The sequence below is a fragment of the Coregonus lavaretus genome (assembly GCF_964263955.1).
Source record: "Coregonus lavaretus genome assembly, chromosome: 10".
Lineage (NCBI taxonomy): Eukaryota > Metazoa > Chordata > Actinopteri > Salmoniformes > Salmonidae > Coregonus > Coregonus lavaretus.
The window spans coordinates 53,565,516-53,582,929 of NC_139997.1; the positions used below are offsets into that span (position 1 = coordinate 53,565,516).

The following is a 17,414-nucleotide window of genomic DNA, read 5'->3' on the forward strand; positions in this document are numbered from 1 at the left end:
GTTGTGAACAGAGTGCCCCATGGTAGCGGTGGAGTTATGGTATGGGCAGGCATAAGCTACGGACAATGAACACAATTGCATTTTATCGATGGCAATTTGAATGCACAGAAATACCGTGACGCGATCCTGAAGCCCATTGTCGTGCCATTCATCCGCCGCCATCACCTCATGTTTCAGCATGATAATGCACAGCCCCATGTCGCAAGGATCTGTACACAATTCCTGGATGCTGAAAATGTCCCAGTTCTGGCTTGCATACTCACCAGACATGTCACCAATTGAGCATGTTTGGGATGCTCTGGATCGACGTGTACGACAGTGTGTTCCAGTTCCCACCAATATCCAGCAACTTCACACAGCCATTGAAGAGGAGTGGGACTAGGGCTGTTGCGGTGATCATATTACCACCACACCGGCTGTCACGAGTCATGAAGGCAGTCAAATTCCACGTGACCGTTTAGTCACGGTAATTAGGCTTCTCCAAGCTCTGATGCTGCTGATGGTCATTAGTAGCCTACCAAACCTGCTAACTGCCTGGTACTCAGCACTCTATTGTCCCTCTAATCACTCTGACATCAATGCAAATGTGTTCGAAAATCTAAAATCATACACTTCATGAGAGCCCATGAGCTCATGTTGCGCAACATTTCTATAGGCTATGAAATTGCGCGAGAAAACAAAGTGATGCCCTCTATTAAAAAGAGGATCCCATCAGCTTTCTATAGGCTAGGCCTACTATATTTATTTCTCAACTTTCCTAATATTAAGCACATTGCTTATCTTTACAACAGGAGTATAGCCTACCTGGCTGGCATGAAAATGAACCACAGGAAAAGCGTCCTCCATTCGCTATTTAAGTGGAGAGATCACATATATTTTTTCCACTGCCCCTGTTGAGACAGGTGCATGATAATAGTCCATTCTAAATCAAAACTAATTTCACACATATTCTTTAGTATATGTAAAGACAATATTAAATCAAGAATAGTCTGATGGGTGACAATATTAGCTTATCACTTGTGAATTATATTTTATCACTTGTGAATGATGCCCAGCTTAAGGCAAGAAACAATGCCTTATTTTTTTTAACCTCATGTAGCCTAGCCCATAGGCCTATATGTTTTGATAAGGTTTGTATCACAACTAAAGTGGCCAAATTACTTCTTAGAATTAAGCATATTAATCCGCTTTACAAGAGGTGTAGAGACTAACTGGCATACATAAGCAGAGCGCGAGTTTCAAGTTTGGGAAAGATAATTTTCACCATAAAAATGCACCTTTATAATAAAAGCATTACATGCATAATCGCATTTGTGGTCACTTTTGATAATGGTGTTCCCCCGATAATGGAACATTCGCGCTTATAGCCTACTGCCGTGTGCGCATTGCTGCGCTTATAAAGGTGAAGAAATAGCCTAATAGTTTATCAACATTTTAAGCTAAACGTTCTGATCTGTTGCGTCAGCCACATTGCGTAAAAAGGTTTTTTGATGAGAGTGGTTGTATTAATTTGGGATCTATTACATCCCACTACTGTCCCAGACTGTTTAGAATATTTATTTCTCGCACAGAATATAATAGTTAAACTTTTTTACTATGGGGGATAGTAGATTGACATAGGCTAGTGCTTTTGCTGTTCATTAGGCTTACTCATCTTGTTGGCTGACGAAAAGTAAATGTGGACAGTTCTTCCAATATCTTCAATATGCACCTCGGAATTGGATAAGGACAGGCGCAGTTGCGTCCCCGATGTGTCTGTCTTCACTTGTAGCCTGTGAGAAAGACCATTTCATGTGATTGAGAGCTGTGTGAGTGAGAAGTGCTTCGGAGCAGGCAGCACTCAGGGAGAAGGGCTGCAAAAGGCATGGATTTCTTTACGGTGCATTATGGCCACACAAAGGGGATGCCGCCAGGATATTCGAAGCATTATCAAGTGCTTCTCAAATTGTGAATGCGAGACTGACGAAACGTGTACAGCCTGCGCAAGAAACAAAGCAGAGCTCATGCCTTCCAATATACTTTTTTCAAATCATCAGAGTCGCATCATGCAGCCTTACAATGCATTAAGAATCAAACCATATAGCCCAACGTTTGTAGAACTAAAGTTACATTAATAACTCAAAATTAAGCATTTGGAGTACCTATTTATTTGTTAACCGCTCAACACAGAATAGCCGCATGTGCGCACTCCCTCAAATCATTTGGAGAAAATATCCTTTCTATTTTATTCAGCTTTGTTCAATTGTATTCTTCATACTATAAAATAATGCCACGGAATTCTAAGCAAATCTTGTCTGCTAAATGAACTAGTGTAGACCACAACCATATTGCATAGCCAGATCAAGACAACTCAGAGTATGCTATTCTGATCTTCTGAAATAGACAACATTTTATTCATATCATGTTTCTTTAGACCTGTATAAAATAATGGATTTATTGTGAAGGTGTAGGCTATATTACATGGATTTATTAGACTTTTTTAACTGTAGATGTTCCAAAAAGTCTGCATCAGTGGCTTGTAGGCTGTGTGTGGAAGCCAGGAGATGCTGCATTTATTTATGTTCATTTAACGGTCAATTACTGTGAGACCGACAGTTATTTGCTAGACAATCACCGGCTGACAAAATGGTGACCGCCACAGCCCTAAGTGGGACAACATTCTACAGGCCACAATCAAAAGCCTGATCAACTCTATTTGAAGGAGATGTGTCGCACATGAGGCAAATGGTGGTCACACTAAATACTGACTGGTTCTCTGATCCACGCCTCTACCTTTTTTGTTAAGATATATATGACCAACAGATGCATATCTGTATTCCAAGTCATGTGAAATCCATATATTTTTGTTCAGTGTGTGTGTGTGTGTGTATTTTTTTTCAGTGCAATATTCACACCCCTCGACTTTCTCCACATTTTGTTACGTTACAGCCTTATTCTAAAATCTATTTTTTTTTATCCTCATCAATCGACACACAATATCTCATAATGACAAAGCAAAAACAGATTATTTGAAATTTTTGCAAATGTATAACAAAATAAAGCAATGTAATACATTTACATAAGTATTCAGACCCTTTACTCAGGACTTTGTTGAAGCACCTTTGGCAGCGATTACAGTCTTCTTGGGTATGACGCTACAAGCTTGGCACACCTGTATTTGAAGAGTTTCTCCCATTCTTCTCTGCAGATCCTCTCAAGCTCTGTCAGGTTGGATGGGGACGTCGCTGCACAGCTATTTTCAGGTCTCTCCAGAGATGTTTGATCGGGTTCAAGTCCGGGCTCTGGCTGGGCCACTCAAGGACATTCAGAGACTTGTCCCGAAGCCACTCCTGCGTTGTCTTGGCTGTGTGCTTAGGGTCGTTGTCCTGTTGGAAGGTGAACCTTCGCCCCAGTCTGAGGTCCTGAGCGCTCTGGAGCAGGTTTTCATCAAGGATCTTTCTGTACTTTGCTCCGTTCATCTTTCCTTCGATCCTGACTAGTCTCCCAGTCCCTGCCGCTGAAAAACATCCCCACAGTATGATGGTGGTGGCAGCATGCTTCACCGTAGGGATTGTGGCAGGTTTCCTCCAGACGTGACGCTTGGCATTCAGGCCAAAGAGTTCAATCTTGGTTTCATCAGACCAGAGAATCTTGTTTCTCATGGTCAGAGTTTTTAGGTGCCTTTTGGCAAACTCCAAGTGGGCTGTCATGTGCCTTTTACTGAGGAGTGGCTTCCATCTGGCGACTCTACCATAAAGGCCTGATTGGTGGAGTGCTGCAGAGATGGTTGTCCTTCTGGAAGGTTCTCCCATCTCCACAGAGGAACTCTGAAGCTCTGTCAGAGTGACCATCGGGTTCTTGGTCACCTCCCTGATCAAGGCCCTTCGCCCCCGATTGCTCAGTTTGGCCGGGCAGTCAGCTCTAGGAAGAGTCTTGGTGGTTCCAAACTTCTTCCATTTAAGAATGATGGAGGCCACTGTGTTCTTGGGGACCTTCAATGCTGCAGACATTTTTTGGTACCCTTCCCCAGATCTGTGCCTCGACACAATCCTGTCTCGGACCAGACATGCAGTCAACTGTGAGACCTTATATAGACAGGTGTGTGCGCGCCTTTCCAAATTATGTACAATCAATTGAATTTACCACAGGTGGACTCCAATTAAGTTGTAGAAACATCTCCAGGATAATCAATGGAAACAGGATGCACCGGAGATCAATGTCAAGTCTCATAGCAAAGGGTCTGAATACGTATGTAAATAAGGTATTTCTAAAAACCTGTTTTAGCTTTGTCATTATGGGGTATTGTGTGGGGATTGATGAGGGAAAACATTAATTTAATCAATTTTAGAATAAGGCTGTAACGTAACAAAATGTGGAAAAGGTCAAGGGGTCTGAATAATTTCCGAATGCACTGTATAAATATATTTTCTTAAATCAGCATCTCTACATGTATGACAGCCATTCCATTCCAGTGTCTGTTGAATTCCAACACAGGCACACCTCATTCTACTGAATTAGGTACTGATTAGGTGATCACATGAACCAAATCTTATTTAACGAGGAAAAGTATAAAAAACCAGTGCTGTGGTCATCACTATCATCTTGCAATAGGACCAGCTGGATGGCAAAAACAGTGCTAATACTACCTCAAAAGTAATATTAATCAAAAAATAACTATTGACCATGCCAAAAGAGTTGAAAAGGAAAGTTTTGAGTGAGGAAAATAAAGGTTCAATTCTGGCTTTACTGGCAGAGGGATACAGTGAGCGTCAAGTTGCTTCCATCCTTAAAATGTAAAAGACGGCGGTTCATAAGAACAAGGTCAAGCAGCAGACATTGGGGACAACAAAGCTACAGACCGGCACAGGGCGAAAACAACTCTCTACTGACCGGGATGACCGCCAACTCATTCGAATGTCACTCAACAACCGTAGGATGACATCAAGTGACCTACAAAAAGAATGGCAAACGGCAGCTGAAGTGCACGGCGAGGACGGTTCGAAACAGGCTCCTAGGGGCAGGGCTGAAGTCGTGCAAAGCTAGAAAAAAGCCCTTCATCAATGAGAAGCAAAGAAGAGCCAGGCTGAGGTTTTCAAAAGACCATAAGGATTGGACCGTAGAGGACTGGAGTAAGGTCATCTTCTCTGATGATTCCAATTTTCAGCTTTGCCCAACACCTGGTCGTCTAATGGTTAGACGGAGACCTGGAGAGGCCTACAAGCCACAGTGTCTCGCACCCACTGTGAAATTTGGTGGAGGATCGGTGATGATCTGGGGGTGCTTCAGCAAGGCTGGAATCGGGCAGATTTGTCTTTGTGAAGGACGCATGAATCAAGCCACGTACAAGGTTGTCCTGGAAGAAAACGTGCTTCCTTTTGCTCTTGTCATTGTTCCCCAACTCTGAGGATTGGTTTTTCCAGCAGGACAATGTGCCATGCCAGACAGCCAGGTCAATCAAGGTGTGGATGGAGGACCACCAGATCAAGACCCTGTCATGGCCAGCCCAATCTCCAGACCTGAACCCCATTAAACTTCTGGAATGTGATCAAGAGGAAGATGGATGGTCACAAGCCATCAAACAAAGCCGAGCTGCTTGAATTTCTGCGCCAGGAGTGGCATAAAATCACCCAACATCAATGTGAAAGACTGCTGGAGAGCATGTCAAGATGCATGAAAGCTGTGATTGAAAATCAGGGTTATTCCACCAAATATTGATTTCTGAACTCTTCCTAAGTTAAAACATTACTATTGTGTTGTTTAAAAATGAACATGAACTTATTTTCTTTGCATTATTCGAGGTGGTCTGACAACACTGCATCTTTTTTATTTTGACCAGTTGTCATTTTCTGCAAATAAATGCTCTAAATGACAATATTTTTATTTGGAATTTGGGAGAAATGTTGTCAGTAGTTTATAGAATAAAACAAAAAGGATATTTTTACCCAAACACATACCTATAAATAGTAAAAAACCAGAGAAACTGATAATTTTGCAGTGGCTTCCAGAGCTGTATAATTTACATACAGTACCAGTCAAAAGTTTGGACACACCTACTCATTCAAGGCTTTTCTTTATTTGTACTATTTTATACATTGCAGAATAATAGTGAAGACATCACAACTATGAAATAACACATATGGAATCATGTAGTAACCAAAAAAGTGTAAATATGTTTAATATTTGAGATTCTTCAAATAGCCACCCTTTGCCTTGATGACAGCTTTGCAAACTCTTTGCATTCTGTCAACCAGCTTCACCTGGAATGCTTTTCCAACAGTCTTGAAGGAGTTTCCACATATGCTGAGCACTTGTTGACTGCTTTTCCTTCACTCTGCCGTCCGACTCATCCCAAACCATCTCAATTGGGTTGAGGTCGGGGGATTGTGGAGGCCAGGTCATCTGATGCAGTACTCCATCACTCTCCTTTTTGGTAAAATAGCCCTTACACAGCCTGGAGGTGTGTTGGGTCATTGTCCTGTTGAAAAACAAATGATAGTCCCACTAAGCCCAAACCAGACGGGATTGCGTATCGTTGGAGAATGCTGTGGTAGCCATGCTGGTTAAGTGTGCCTTGAATTCTAAATAAAATCACAGACAGTGTCACCAGCAAAGCACCCCCACACCATAACACCTCCTCCTCCATGCTTTACGGTGGGAACTACACATGCGGAGATCATCCGTTGACTCACAAAGACATGGCGGTTGGAACCAAAAATCTCAAATTTGGACTCCAGACCAAAGGACACATTTCCACCGGTCTAATGTCCATTGCTCGTGTTTCTTGGCCTAAGCAGGTCTCTTCTTCTTATTGGTGTCCTTTAGTAGTGGTTTCTTTGCAGCACTTCGACCATGAAGGCCTGATTCACACAGTCCCCTCTGAACAGTTGATGTTGAGATGTGTCTGTGACTTGAACTCTGTGAAGCATTTATTTGGGCTGCAATTTCTGAGGCTGGTAACTCTAATGAACTTATCCTCTGCAGCAGAGGTAAATCTGGGTCTTTCATTCCTGTGGTGGTTCTCATGAGAGCCGGTTTCGTCATAGCGCTTGATGGTTTTTGCGACTGCACTTGAAGAAATGTTCAAAGTTCTTGAAATGTTCCGTATTGACTGACCTTCATGTCTTAAAGTAATGATGGACTGTCGTTTCTCTTTGCTTATTTGAGCTGTTCTTGCCATAATATGGACTTGGTCTTTTACCAAATAGGGCTATCTTCTGTATACCCCCCCCCCCCCCCACACACCCCACCCCCCCACCTTGTCACAACACAACTGATTGGCTCAAATGCATTAAGCAGGAAAGAAATTCCACAAATTAACTTTTAAGAAGGCACACCTGTTAATTGAAATGCATTCCAGGTGACTACCTCATGAAGTTGTTTGAGAGACTGCCAAGAGTTTTCAAAGCTGTCATCAAGGCAAAGGGTGGCTATTTGAAGAATCTCAAATATAAAATATATTTTGATTTGTTTAACACATTTTTGGTTACTACATGATACCATATCCATTATTTCATAGTTTTGATTTCTTCACTATTATTCTACAATGTAGAAAATAGTAAAAATAAAGAAAAACCCTTGAATGAATAGGTGTGTCCAAACTTTTTTCGATCCGTGGGCAGCCAGTTGCCCATCCCTGATTTACATAATAGGAAATAGCGGGCACAGAGAACGCTTCACACAGTTCTTCACAGTTCTCTACAGTTGGAAAACTGAGGAAGTTTCAAAGGAAGGAAACTATGTGCAGCTATTAAAATCATACATTCCTATAGAGTGAGGGAAACACTGAGTGAGTGAGAGTGTACAAAGAGAGAGACTCACATTCATTGAGGAGTTGATCTCGGTGACTGCATCATCGTCTGTGGGGAACTGGTAGATCTGCACTCCATTGCTCACCAGCTCACTCATGATCTTGATCTTGAATTTATGGAGCTCGCTCTTGGAGATTGTGTCGGCTTTAGCGATGATGGGGATTATATTCACCTAAAGGATCAAAATAATAATTCTGTCCTTAAAATCAGCTTTTAGGTTTTTCCTCCAAATTGAATATCTTCAGATATTCTGCTATGGTTTGGAAGGGTTTCATGGCGGTTGTATCGTAAAATTATAAATCAATGCATGATTAGAGAAGATGCTGAAAATCAATCAGTCAGAGCATCTGAATGATTGGCACAGTGTCATTAACAAATACTTAAATTACTGAATGTCGCAAAATTGGCACTATGCAACCACGATGGGTTGAGCTCAGTGAAACCCACACAGAAAAATAAAAAAAATAGCAATTAATAAAACAAACTGAATGGCGTCCTCTCTCTGCTCTAAAACAGATGGGAAAATAAACACATTGTGACAGTTTTGCTTTGGCTCCTCGGATTACTGGGACGATGTAGATTTAGTCACCGACGTCTCGTCACCTCCAGGCTATAGTTTGTTAGGGTCAAAATGAGGTCTTATTCAATGTGACCATTCACAATAATTTTGCAACAAAACAGATGTGATGGTTGTTTTGCATAGTTTTCTTCCATCCTTTACACAAAGTCTATTGACGTAAAAGAGCAGAGACCCATCTCTACAGTGCTTCACGTCCCTAGACCAGACCACTTTTATAACCGTCACCCTTCCGGCTTAAAAGCCTTTATGGAAGTATAAGTCAAACACCATTGCCTGTCTGCTTTACATCATAGACCTTTAAATAAAATATAAGCTGATTTATAGTCTGCTCCGTGTATCCTGTGAGAAAAGGCTAATTTCTGACAGCTCAGAGAGAGATAGAGCCATGCTGGAGGAGAGTATTGGCTAAAGTAAGCTACCATGCTTTGCTCATAACCACACCATCTGTTTGATATGTGTCATTGCATTACCAGACACAAACAAGCCTGTAATTGCCTCTCCACCACTCCTCGAACAGCTTTATAGGCCGTATAACCGGCCTGATATACAAGCTCTGTACGGTTGTAGCTAATAGGAGTTTGAGTACTGTATGCATTGTCAGGTCTGTCTCAGCCTGAGTTTCACACATTTCACCCGCCCCATTTGGGGTCAATAAAACAGACTGCACTAGTAGCTAGTTGTGACATTCTCTCTCCCTCACCCTCATTCACGCTTCAACTGCAATAGTGATGAGATTAGATTAATTCCACAATTCACTAATTGAGGCACTGACCATTCATGTTTCCAATAGGCTGAAATCAATGTATTGTTCTAAAATATGGATCTGCTGCCCAATACTCAGTTACTCACATGAAACCATGAACAAAAAAAGATCTTCATAGAAGTAAGAAGTTACAACGTCATACTTGCTTAATAATTCTAACAAATACACCAGGGCATGATATAAACCTCCGGAAATGCAATAAAATGTTATCTGGAATGTCTGCCGTTTCCTTTTCAAGGACATTGTGGGTTCCCACCCTACATGAATATCTGACTGTTCTACAACTGTGTGAAATCCATACTAGTCAAAGTGAAAGAGATGGGATTTCAGCCTCTATATTTCAAATCAAACAATAGGATGCCGTCTGTTTTTTTGCCCACAAGGCCTTGGTGGTAGTGATCCTTTACCTTACTGTCCAGTTTCTTCATGGTAACTAAATCCAAGGATTTCAGTGAATGCCCCGTGGGCGCGATGAAGTACAGACAGATGTGGATCCTCCCGTCGTGGTAGTTGAAGAGGGAGCGCTTGATTTTCAGCTCTTCCTGAAGGTAGTTTTCGAACTGTGTGTCGATATAGTCCACTATCGGTTTATAACTGCAAAAGGAAAAGCAATGTAGTTTTACTAAGTGTAAAACAAAGTTTCACTTTGGTTCCTTTTGATCCCACTATCTCATGTACTTTCTTTGTTTCTTTCAAAGTTACCAGTGGGGGTATTAGATGTCTGTGTACAGAAATTATCTATATTCAAGTCTCCAGCATCTACTCATGTAAACCTGACCTTCACACCATCAAGTACCACGAATCATAAATATTTAAGAGGTCACAGAGGTGAACATTTAATATGCCAGTGTGTTTAGTCTAGCATTCTACAGGGGAAGTGAGCCAATAAATCACATAAAGTTACTGTTAAACCATGGTTAAAAGTATTAATCACATCCCTGTGTCCATTGTTATACTGTAGCTTGGAGGGCAAATAAGTGGCCTACAGGCTTGCCAAGAACATATATACAATGTTTAACCTTTCCTTTAACATTTACATTTGACATTTTAGTCATTTAGCAGACGCTCTTATCCAGAGCGACTTACAGTTAGTGAGTGCATACATTCTTTTATTATTATCATCATTTTTTCAATTTTTTTCATACTGGCCCCCCGTGGGAATCGAACCCACAACCCTGGCGTTGCGTACGCCATGCTCTACCAACTGAGCTACATCCCTGCCGGCCATTCCCTCCCCTACCCTGGACGACGCTGGGCCAATTGTGCGCCGCTCCATGGGTTGAACATCTCTAAGCTATTTTCCCAGAATGCGTCACTGATGACCTTTAAAATCTATTTGGGATGCATTGTTGCAGCAGCGTTTTCCCAAACATAATGAGTTAGGGCCTGTTCCTCCCACTGTATCATTCAGGGGCGTGTGAGCCCTCTTGCTGCGGAGATCACACAAACACTCAGTCCCACAGCTGTAGTTGAAACCAAGAATGTCCTCATCATTCTAAACCCCTCTCCATTCGGGGGGGGGGGGGGAATGTTTGACTGTGCTTGTCTTGTCTACATTCCAGGCAACGTAAGCAATTTACTCCAAAAGATGGCATGTTATCATTCACTGTGAGAGTATGAAAAGGACAGAGACTCAATGGCAATGCTTCATCTAGTGATCAGTTGAAAGTAGGATGCTTAGCATCTGCTGCTTACCTCTCCTCTTTGTTGATCTGGTCCCCGAACCCAACAGTGTCCACGATAGTCAGCTTTAGGTGGACGTTGCTCTCCTGGAGGTCGTATGTTCTGGGCCGCATACACACGCCATTCTGGTAGTGGCTGGCCTCCTCGTTCTCAAACATTGTGTTAAAAAGGGTATTCATTAATGTCGACTTGCCAATACCCGTTTCCCCTAGGAGGCAAGACAGGGAAAAGTGTTGTTAGGTCTCAGTAACTCTCAGGGGGGACATTCTGCTCTCAGCCTCTTCACAGCAACAGCAGTCTTGTTCTCGTTCATGTCAAGGACAGAAACAACCCTGGCTGCATACCGAATGGCACCCTATTCCCTATATGGTGCACTACTTTTGTCCAGAGCTCTATAGGCCCTGGTCAAAAGTAGTGCACTATTTAGGGAATAAGGTGATATTTGGGATGCAGCCTCTGAGATAGTACAGTAACACTATCATGTGGTTTGATACTCACCTACACAGAGGATGTTGAAGCAGAAACCCTGCGTCACCGATTTACTGACCAGCTGATCAGGAAGGCTGTCAAAACCAACATGCCCGCCCAAACTGAGGTTACGCTTTTCTTCATTCTGCAAAAATAAAGTTTTAAATCAATTAACAATGATGGCAAAGCTAGAGATATGTGAGGGGTGAAAGCACTGAGAGAAAATGTATTACTGTGAATCGAGGACATAAGCAATACCACCACCACATTCCATTTGTTCCCTGTGCATATGACATTTTCTGATAATGCATTGTACAGACATGTAGCTCATCATAATGTGCCTTAAAAGCTTAAATTACAAGATGAGCACTCTGGAGAGCGCTGAGGACGGAGCTGGAGTAATCCTTCAAACAGAAGGTGGCATCTCTGCACAGAGAAGAGACTAGAGATTCCAAAAATCAAGTGTGATTAATTGAGGTCACACAAAATAAATCTGGCACCTGAAAAGGTTACAAAGTGAGCCTACTCCCACCTCAGTGAACAGCAGCCCATCTCTAATGATTAGTCATTTGTGGAGAAACAATCATGCATTCCCTTATCTTGCTCATCTCAGCTGTGCAGGGAGAGCAGAGAGAACATCTTGAGATCAATGGGCTCATCCCAGTGTGTCTGGCTTAGCCTTTCCCACTAAGGCTGCATATTTGGGGGGTGATGTCACCGGACACAGCCTAAGAGCTGAGCTGAGCTGTGCAGGCAGGCAGGCCTGTGTGCAACTGGAATCGACTGAGGGCCACAAAGGGAATGCAAACACAAAACCTGCTCCAGTGTGTTATCTCAAGGATCATGCAGAACTGCGGGCGTGGACACAAACTCCCCAGAGACGAACTCTGACTGAATGCACACGTTACACAAGCTGAGAGGCATCCATCCTTCGCAATAGTCAAGGAATGGAGTCAGTATAGGAGTGCAAAGTAATAGTATGAGAAGAATCATGAGATGGTGCCTTTCAGAGAGCCTCTGGTTAAAAATCCCTAGGCAAGGAAACCCCACACTTCCCATGCGAATCACTGGATCAAGAGGAAATGGCTGAGCACAGAAATATGTAGGGGTAATTCCACAGTAACAGAATTACGCTGACTCTGATTTTTCAGTAAAAAATGTATGCTCAACAAAAAACATTGATTTCAAAGTTTAACAAACCATACAACTCTATGCACAATGACTACTTTGAACAATTTACAAAGTAAAAAAAAAAAAAACATTTACTGGAAGAAACGTGCAGATGCAATGTTTGATAACTGAATCACAGTTAAATCTCCCTCGGTTTTATTCTGTTACCAAACTTTGTATCTGCACAGTTCTTCCTGTAAATGTGTTTATGTAAAATGTTCTGTGGAAATTATTAAAAGTAGTCCTTGTGCATAGAGTTCTATGGTTTGTTAAACTTTGAAATCAATGTTGCTGTTTTTTGTATACATTTTAAAGTGAAGAATCAGTCTCAGCGTAATTCCGTTAACATGTAATTGCCGGTAGGCTAGTAAACGATGACAAAAATTGAAAGCTCTTTGTACTTGCTTCATCTGTGACAATACATTACAAAAATTACAAAGAAGTTAAACAACTAAACATAATGCTAACATTAAGCCTTAGGGCAAAACCTGGATGTTGGGACTATTTATTCCCAGACAGACTGACAGAGAGACCTCCAGTAGACCTGAACTATATCATTTTCATCCCCAACTGAATAGTCTGTCTGCTTCAGTGAACTAACACACAACCCATCAGCGACACACTGACACACTACTGCTACTTCTACTGGCACTACACTGAGTCTAATGGAGAAACATTAACACAGGGCTGCACAGGTCTACAGTATGCAGATGGTGGAGATTTGGTCATCGCATGGCACCAGGCATCCAAGGAAAAAGAAAGACTATATTTTCTTTATTAATACACACTCATACACAGAGCCGTCTGTCTGGCAGAAACTCCTCCGTCTCTCCCGTCGCACGCCTCTGTCCAACAGGAAAGACAAAAACAAGAACGTGGAGAGGGGAGACAGCAGAGGCCATTTTACAAGATAGACAGAAGCATACCAATCTGTGGGTGTCCGAAAATACATTTAGTTACAGCCAAATCGAGAGTATTAGAACGCAAGTCACAAAGCACAGTTTCATAGGTTTGTGCATGTGTATGACATCAGATGGGGAGAGATAGGACTCCACATAACATGGATAATTGACTCCCCACACAGCCTAAGCTAATCTGTGTTTTACAACAGTGGATGTGACAGGTCAGCCTCCAGGCTGTCCTGTATTGTATGGTCAATTTAAAACGCATTATGCAATCATAAATCTTTCTCCAGAGAATGTTAGAAACTTCATTATCATGGGGATACAAGACTGTCAAAGAAAAAGTGGATATCCAAGACAATAACGCTACTGCTTTTCAAGCAGCAGATGCATATCTACTTTAGGATTACTAATATGCATCAACAAAAGAGTAATTCTTAAAAATTGTGTCAAACCTCATTAGCATGCCTTCCATACCAAGGCAATGTGCGTGGCTCTAATGTTATGCATTATGTAGGCTTCATGATGCATCTGATGTTCTTAGCATCAAACATGCTACAGCTGCTACGGGCAATTCATTATATAATCAGGGCTAAAATAGATCTCTGTAGTACGATACGATCAATGCTCCCCTACAACTCGTTTTATTGTTTTGACACATTGATTGTTTCACATAGCTTTGTGCACCCTACTTTGTTCAACCTATCAATGCAATCAACCATACATCCTCCCTATCGCCCTATCAATAACCAGTCATAATTAACAGTGCCCTTCAAACAAATTGTCTTGCTTGCAACGTAGGCTACAACATTGCCTCAATTGTGTGTTTCTTCTAAAACTTGGGTAGTCAATGGGAATGACACAGTGGTTCCTCACACTAATTTCACTGCATTCCCAACTCAAATCTAAGCAATCATTTGGCTTGATCATTCCGTACACACTGCCCTTACTGGGCAATACAATGAAACATATGGGGAGTACTGTATCTGCATGCAATCTGCAATTTGGGGCTTGTTCTCTCTCTTTAGGGTGAATTATCTCCCTTCCCTAAATCAAACGTGACAACTTGAGGAAGGAGTGGCTCCTCTGTTAATCTACTTATCCCAGCAATTTAGTGCTTACTGTCCAATTCAACACCTCAAGGAAGGTGTTTATGGATTGTCTAAAAGTTAAATCAACACTGTGGACCTGTACAAAAAAAAGCTTATCACACCATCTTGTGTGGTGTCTTTGTAGCCTCATGCCTTACACACCATTCATATTATGCATCGTTTTTGATTACATGCAATCATAATCCAGGTTTAGGTTTTGGGTAGCCTGAAGCAGTGTTAATTTCATCAACAATAACTATAATGAAAAATACTTGTCAATTACCTATTTTTCCTGACTAAAACTATGACAATAACGAGACACCCTGGGGAAAAAAAACTACAACTATAACAATTTAGTTTTCATTTTAGTCTACAAAAATGTGACAAGACGAGAATTCCACGTGAGACTAATGGACATTTAATTTGACATGAAGCTCCTTTTCATCTGTTTTGTCCAATCCTAAGCATGCATGCATGCAGAATATTTAATGCAATCCTCTCATTGGCAGAATTGACATCTTTCAGTTGCGTGGTCTGATTGGCTGATCTGCCCAGCTCTCTGACACAGCTCCCAGGTGGTCACCTCAGACACTCGTCAATCTTTAGAACTGATGTGAAACCAGGACACTTTACTTGTAACTAACCTAAACTAGAAACAATCGTGTTTACCCTCTATTACTTTAATGTAGGCTATTTTTGCTTTAAAATCACATCAGAAGCTCTATATTTTCCCATGTGCGCTGTTATCCTATCTGAATGTGTAGATGATGGAAGTTGGAGGTAGCCTAAATATTCATTATTTAATATAAAAAATGCACTGACTTATGTGACTAAAATGGCTGTGACTAAAACTAGACTAAAATTGTCCAGAGTTTTAGTCGACTGATAACTCAAACTAACGAAGGATGAAATGACTTAAATATGGCTAAAACAAAAAGGTATTTTAAGACTAAATCTAAAATAGCTGCCAAAATTAACACTGGCCTGAAGACCAGACGTTGAATTGCATTGAATTCTACATCTGGCATAAATGAGCGTTTGGATCAGGAAAGTTTCCTCTCACGACCTCTAAAAGCCAGAATGTTGAATAAAATATTTTAACTTACTTTACCGGTTGTTCTGCAGGTTGGAATGTGAGACTATATCCACAGAAAATAGACTCTGTACTGGTACCCTGTGTATATAGCCAAGTTACCGTTACTCATTGTTGGGAAGGGTCCGTAAGTAAGCATTTTACTGTTAGTCTACACCAGTTGATACGAAGCATGTGACAATTTTTGATTTTATTTGATTTAATTACATCAACTTTTCAAAACGGTGGTAGTGCGTTCAGATTTCTATCACCAGAAGCATGCGCACAACATGGTTCTGCGCATGTTTCAGGTGATAGAAATATGAACGCAGTACCAGCGCTTTGAAAAGTTAATGTAATTATACTTCCCTGTAGATATATTGTCTCACATTCCTACCTGCAAAAGGACCAACCGTACAGGTCACTGGTAAAGTAAGTTAAAATATAACTTTATTCAACATTCTGGCTTGTAGAGGTTGTGAGAGGAAACGTTGAATACAATGCAAATCAACATTGTATCTTCAGGATAGGTTTTGGGTTGCATTCAGACAGAAATAACTACTACTACATCAGTTGAATAGTGCTCTGAAACAATGAACAATGAAGTGCAATGAACAAAAATACAAATAAAATAAAACTCATTAAAAAAAAAAAACATTCCTGAGAATTGAATTAGGCAACTGAACAGAAAGAAGCCCATCTTTTTCTTTCAAAGGGCAATTCAATCTCCATCACAATAATAAATAATTATTATGTAGGCTAGCCTACGCATAATTTTAGACTGCTTAAACAGGAAGTTACAATGTAACCACATTGTTTCTCAAAGGAAGAAAGTCAAACATAAAACCAACCAATGATTAGTAAACTATGTTGCTACATTGTAGCTGATGTGGGGTAGGTTAAACGCTTATCACGGGAGAATTGGGGTCACTACAATTTCCTGTAGATACCATGAGCAGCAATCAGCTGGTGTAACTCAATGAGGAATTACACCAATGCACATTATTATACTACCGGTATAGGTTACTATCAATACAGCAATAGCGATATGGCTCTGTATGTATCCTACTCATTTGGAAACTCGCAAATAATGAATGAGCCATGTCCTACAACCCCATCAGGACAATCCAACGTGAACCCCTATTCGAGAAATCACTTCCACCATCTCTGCTCACTACTGTTAGTCCACATAGCCCACACTTCCACGAATAATTGAGAATTCCATTACAAAGCTGCATATTACGATACGCTCATAGGCAGAAAATTGTATCAGTGTACTTACAGAAAATATGTCTACATCCGTAGCAGCCATGGTGCGGAATGTATTTGTTTTAATGCCGAGCTGGGCGAAAGGGAACTACCTGCCCTCGTCTCACTCTCTCCGTAAACTGACACAGGGGACCAAGCTTGGTAGTGGTTCCAATATGGCCACTTCCTGGAAACTCCCATTTGGTTTAGGAATGCCGTCGGAGCTACGCAAGCCACGACTGGACAGCGCGCTGAACATTTGGAACAGTTGTTATTAACTTTGCAGATGAAGAAACATTTGCAACATTGTATCATTGACGTTCCAAGCGCTGATGACTATGAAAAGCCATCGATAAGTATTTGCCGTGCAGGTCGCTCACGGGATTTGTAGTTTGGAGAGCTTTGACTGCACTTCCTGATTTGGCCTCGTTTTTCATCAATTGCAGACAGGAAGAGGCGAAGCGAGAGGATTTTACTCCGCCCAAAATCTGTCCGCATGAGATAAATTCCTTTTTGCATGGAGGTCTATGAAAGAGTGTCGAATTACGTGAGGCTTATTTGATCGAATAGAAGTTTCGTTATGTTTAGGCTGTTACAAATGTACTATATATATATATTATCCAATTAAATTGCTTTAGAAAGGGGCACAA

At 41.3% G+C, this 17,414-nt stretch overlaps 1 protein-coding gene across 1 annotated transcript in view; it reads right to left on the minus strand.

The window, feature by feature from the left end:
- The window catches only part of LOC311136484 (septin-8-A), a 33,145-nt gene extending 15,973 nt beyond the window's left edge, over positions 1–17,172 (minus strand). Inside the window, exons 1-5 of the mRNA XM_084170625.1 lie at positions 16,799–17,172; positions 11,312–11,426; positions 10,826–11,021; positions 9,538–9,724; positions 7,798–7,959 (exon numbers count right to left, since the gene is read on the minus strand). Of these exons, the coding sequence (XP_084026751.1) occupies positions 7,798–7,959; positions 9,538–9,724; positions 10,826–11,021; positions 11,312–11,426; positions 16,799–16,828 (690 nt within the window). The 5' untranslated portion in view covers positions 16,829–17,172. The remainder of the gene's footprint in view (positions 1–7,797; positions 7,960–9,537; positions 9,725–10,825; positions 11,022–11,311; positions 11,427–16,798) is intronic.
- Between the last annotated feature and the right edge of the window lie 242 nt (positions 17,173–17,414).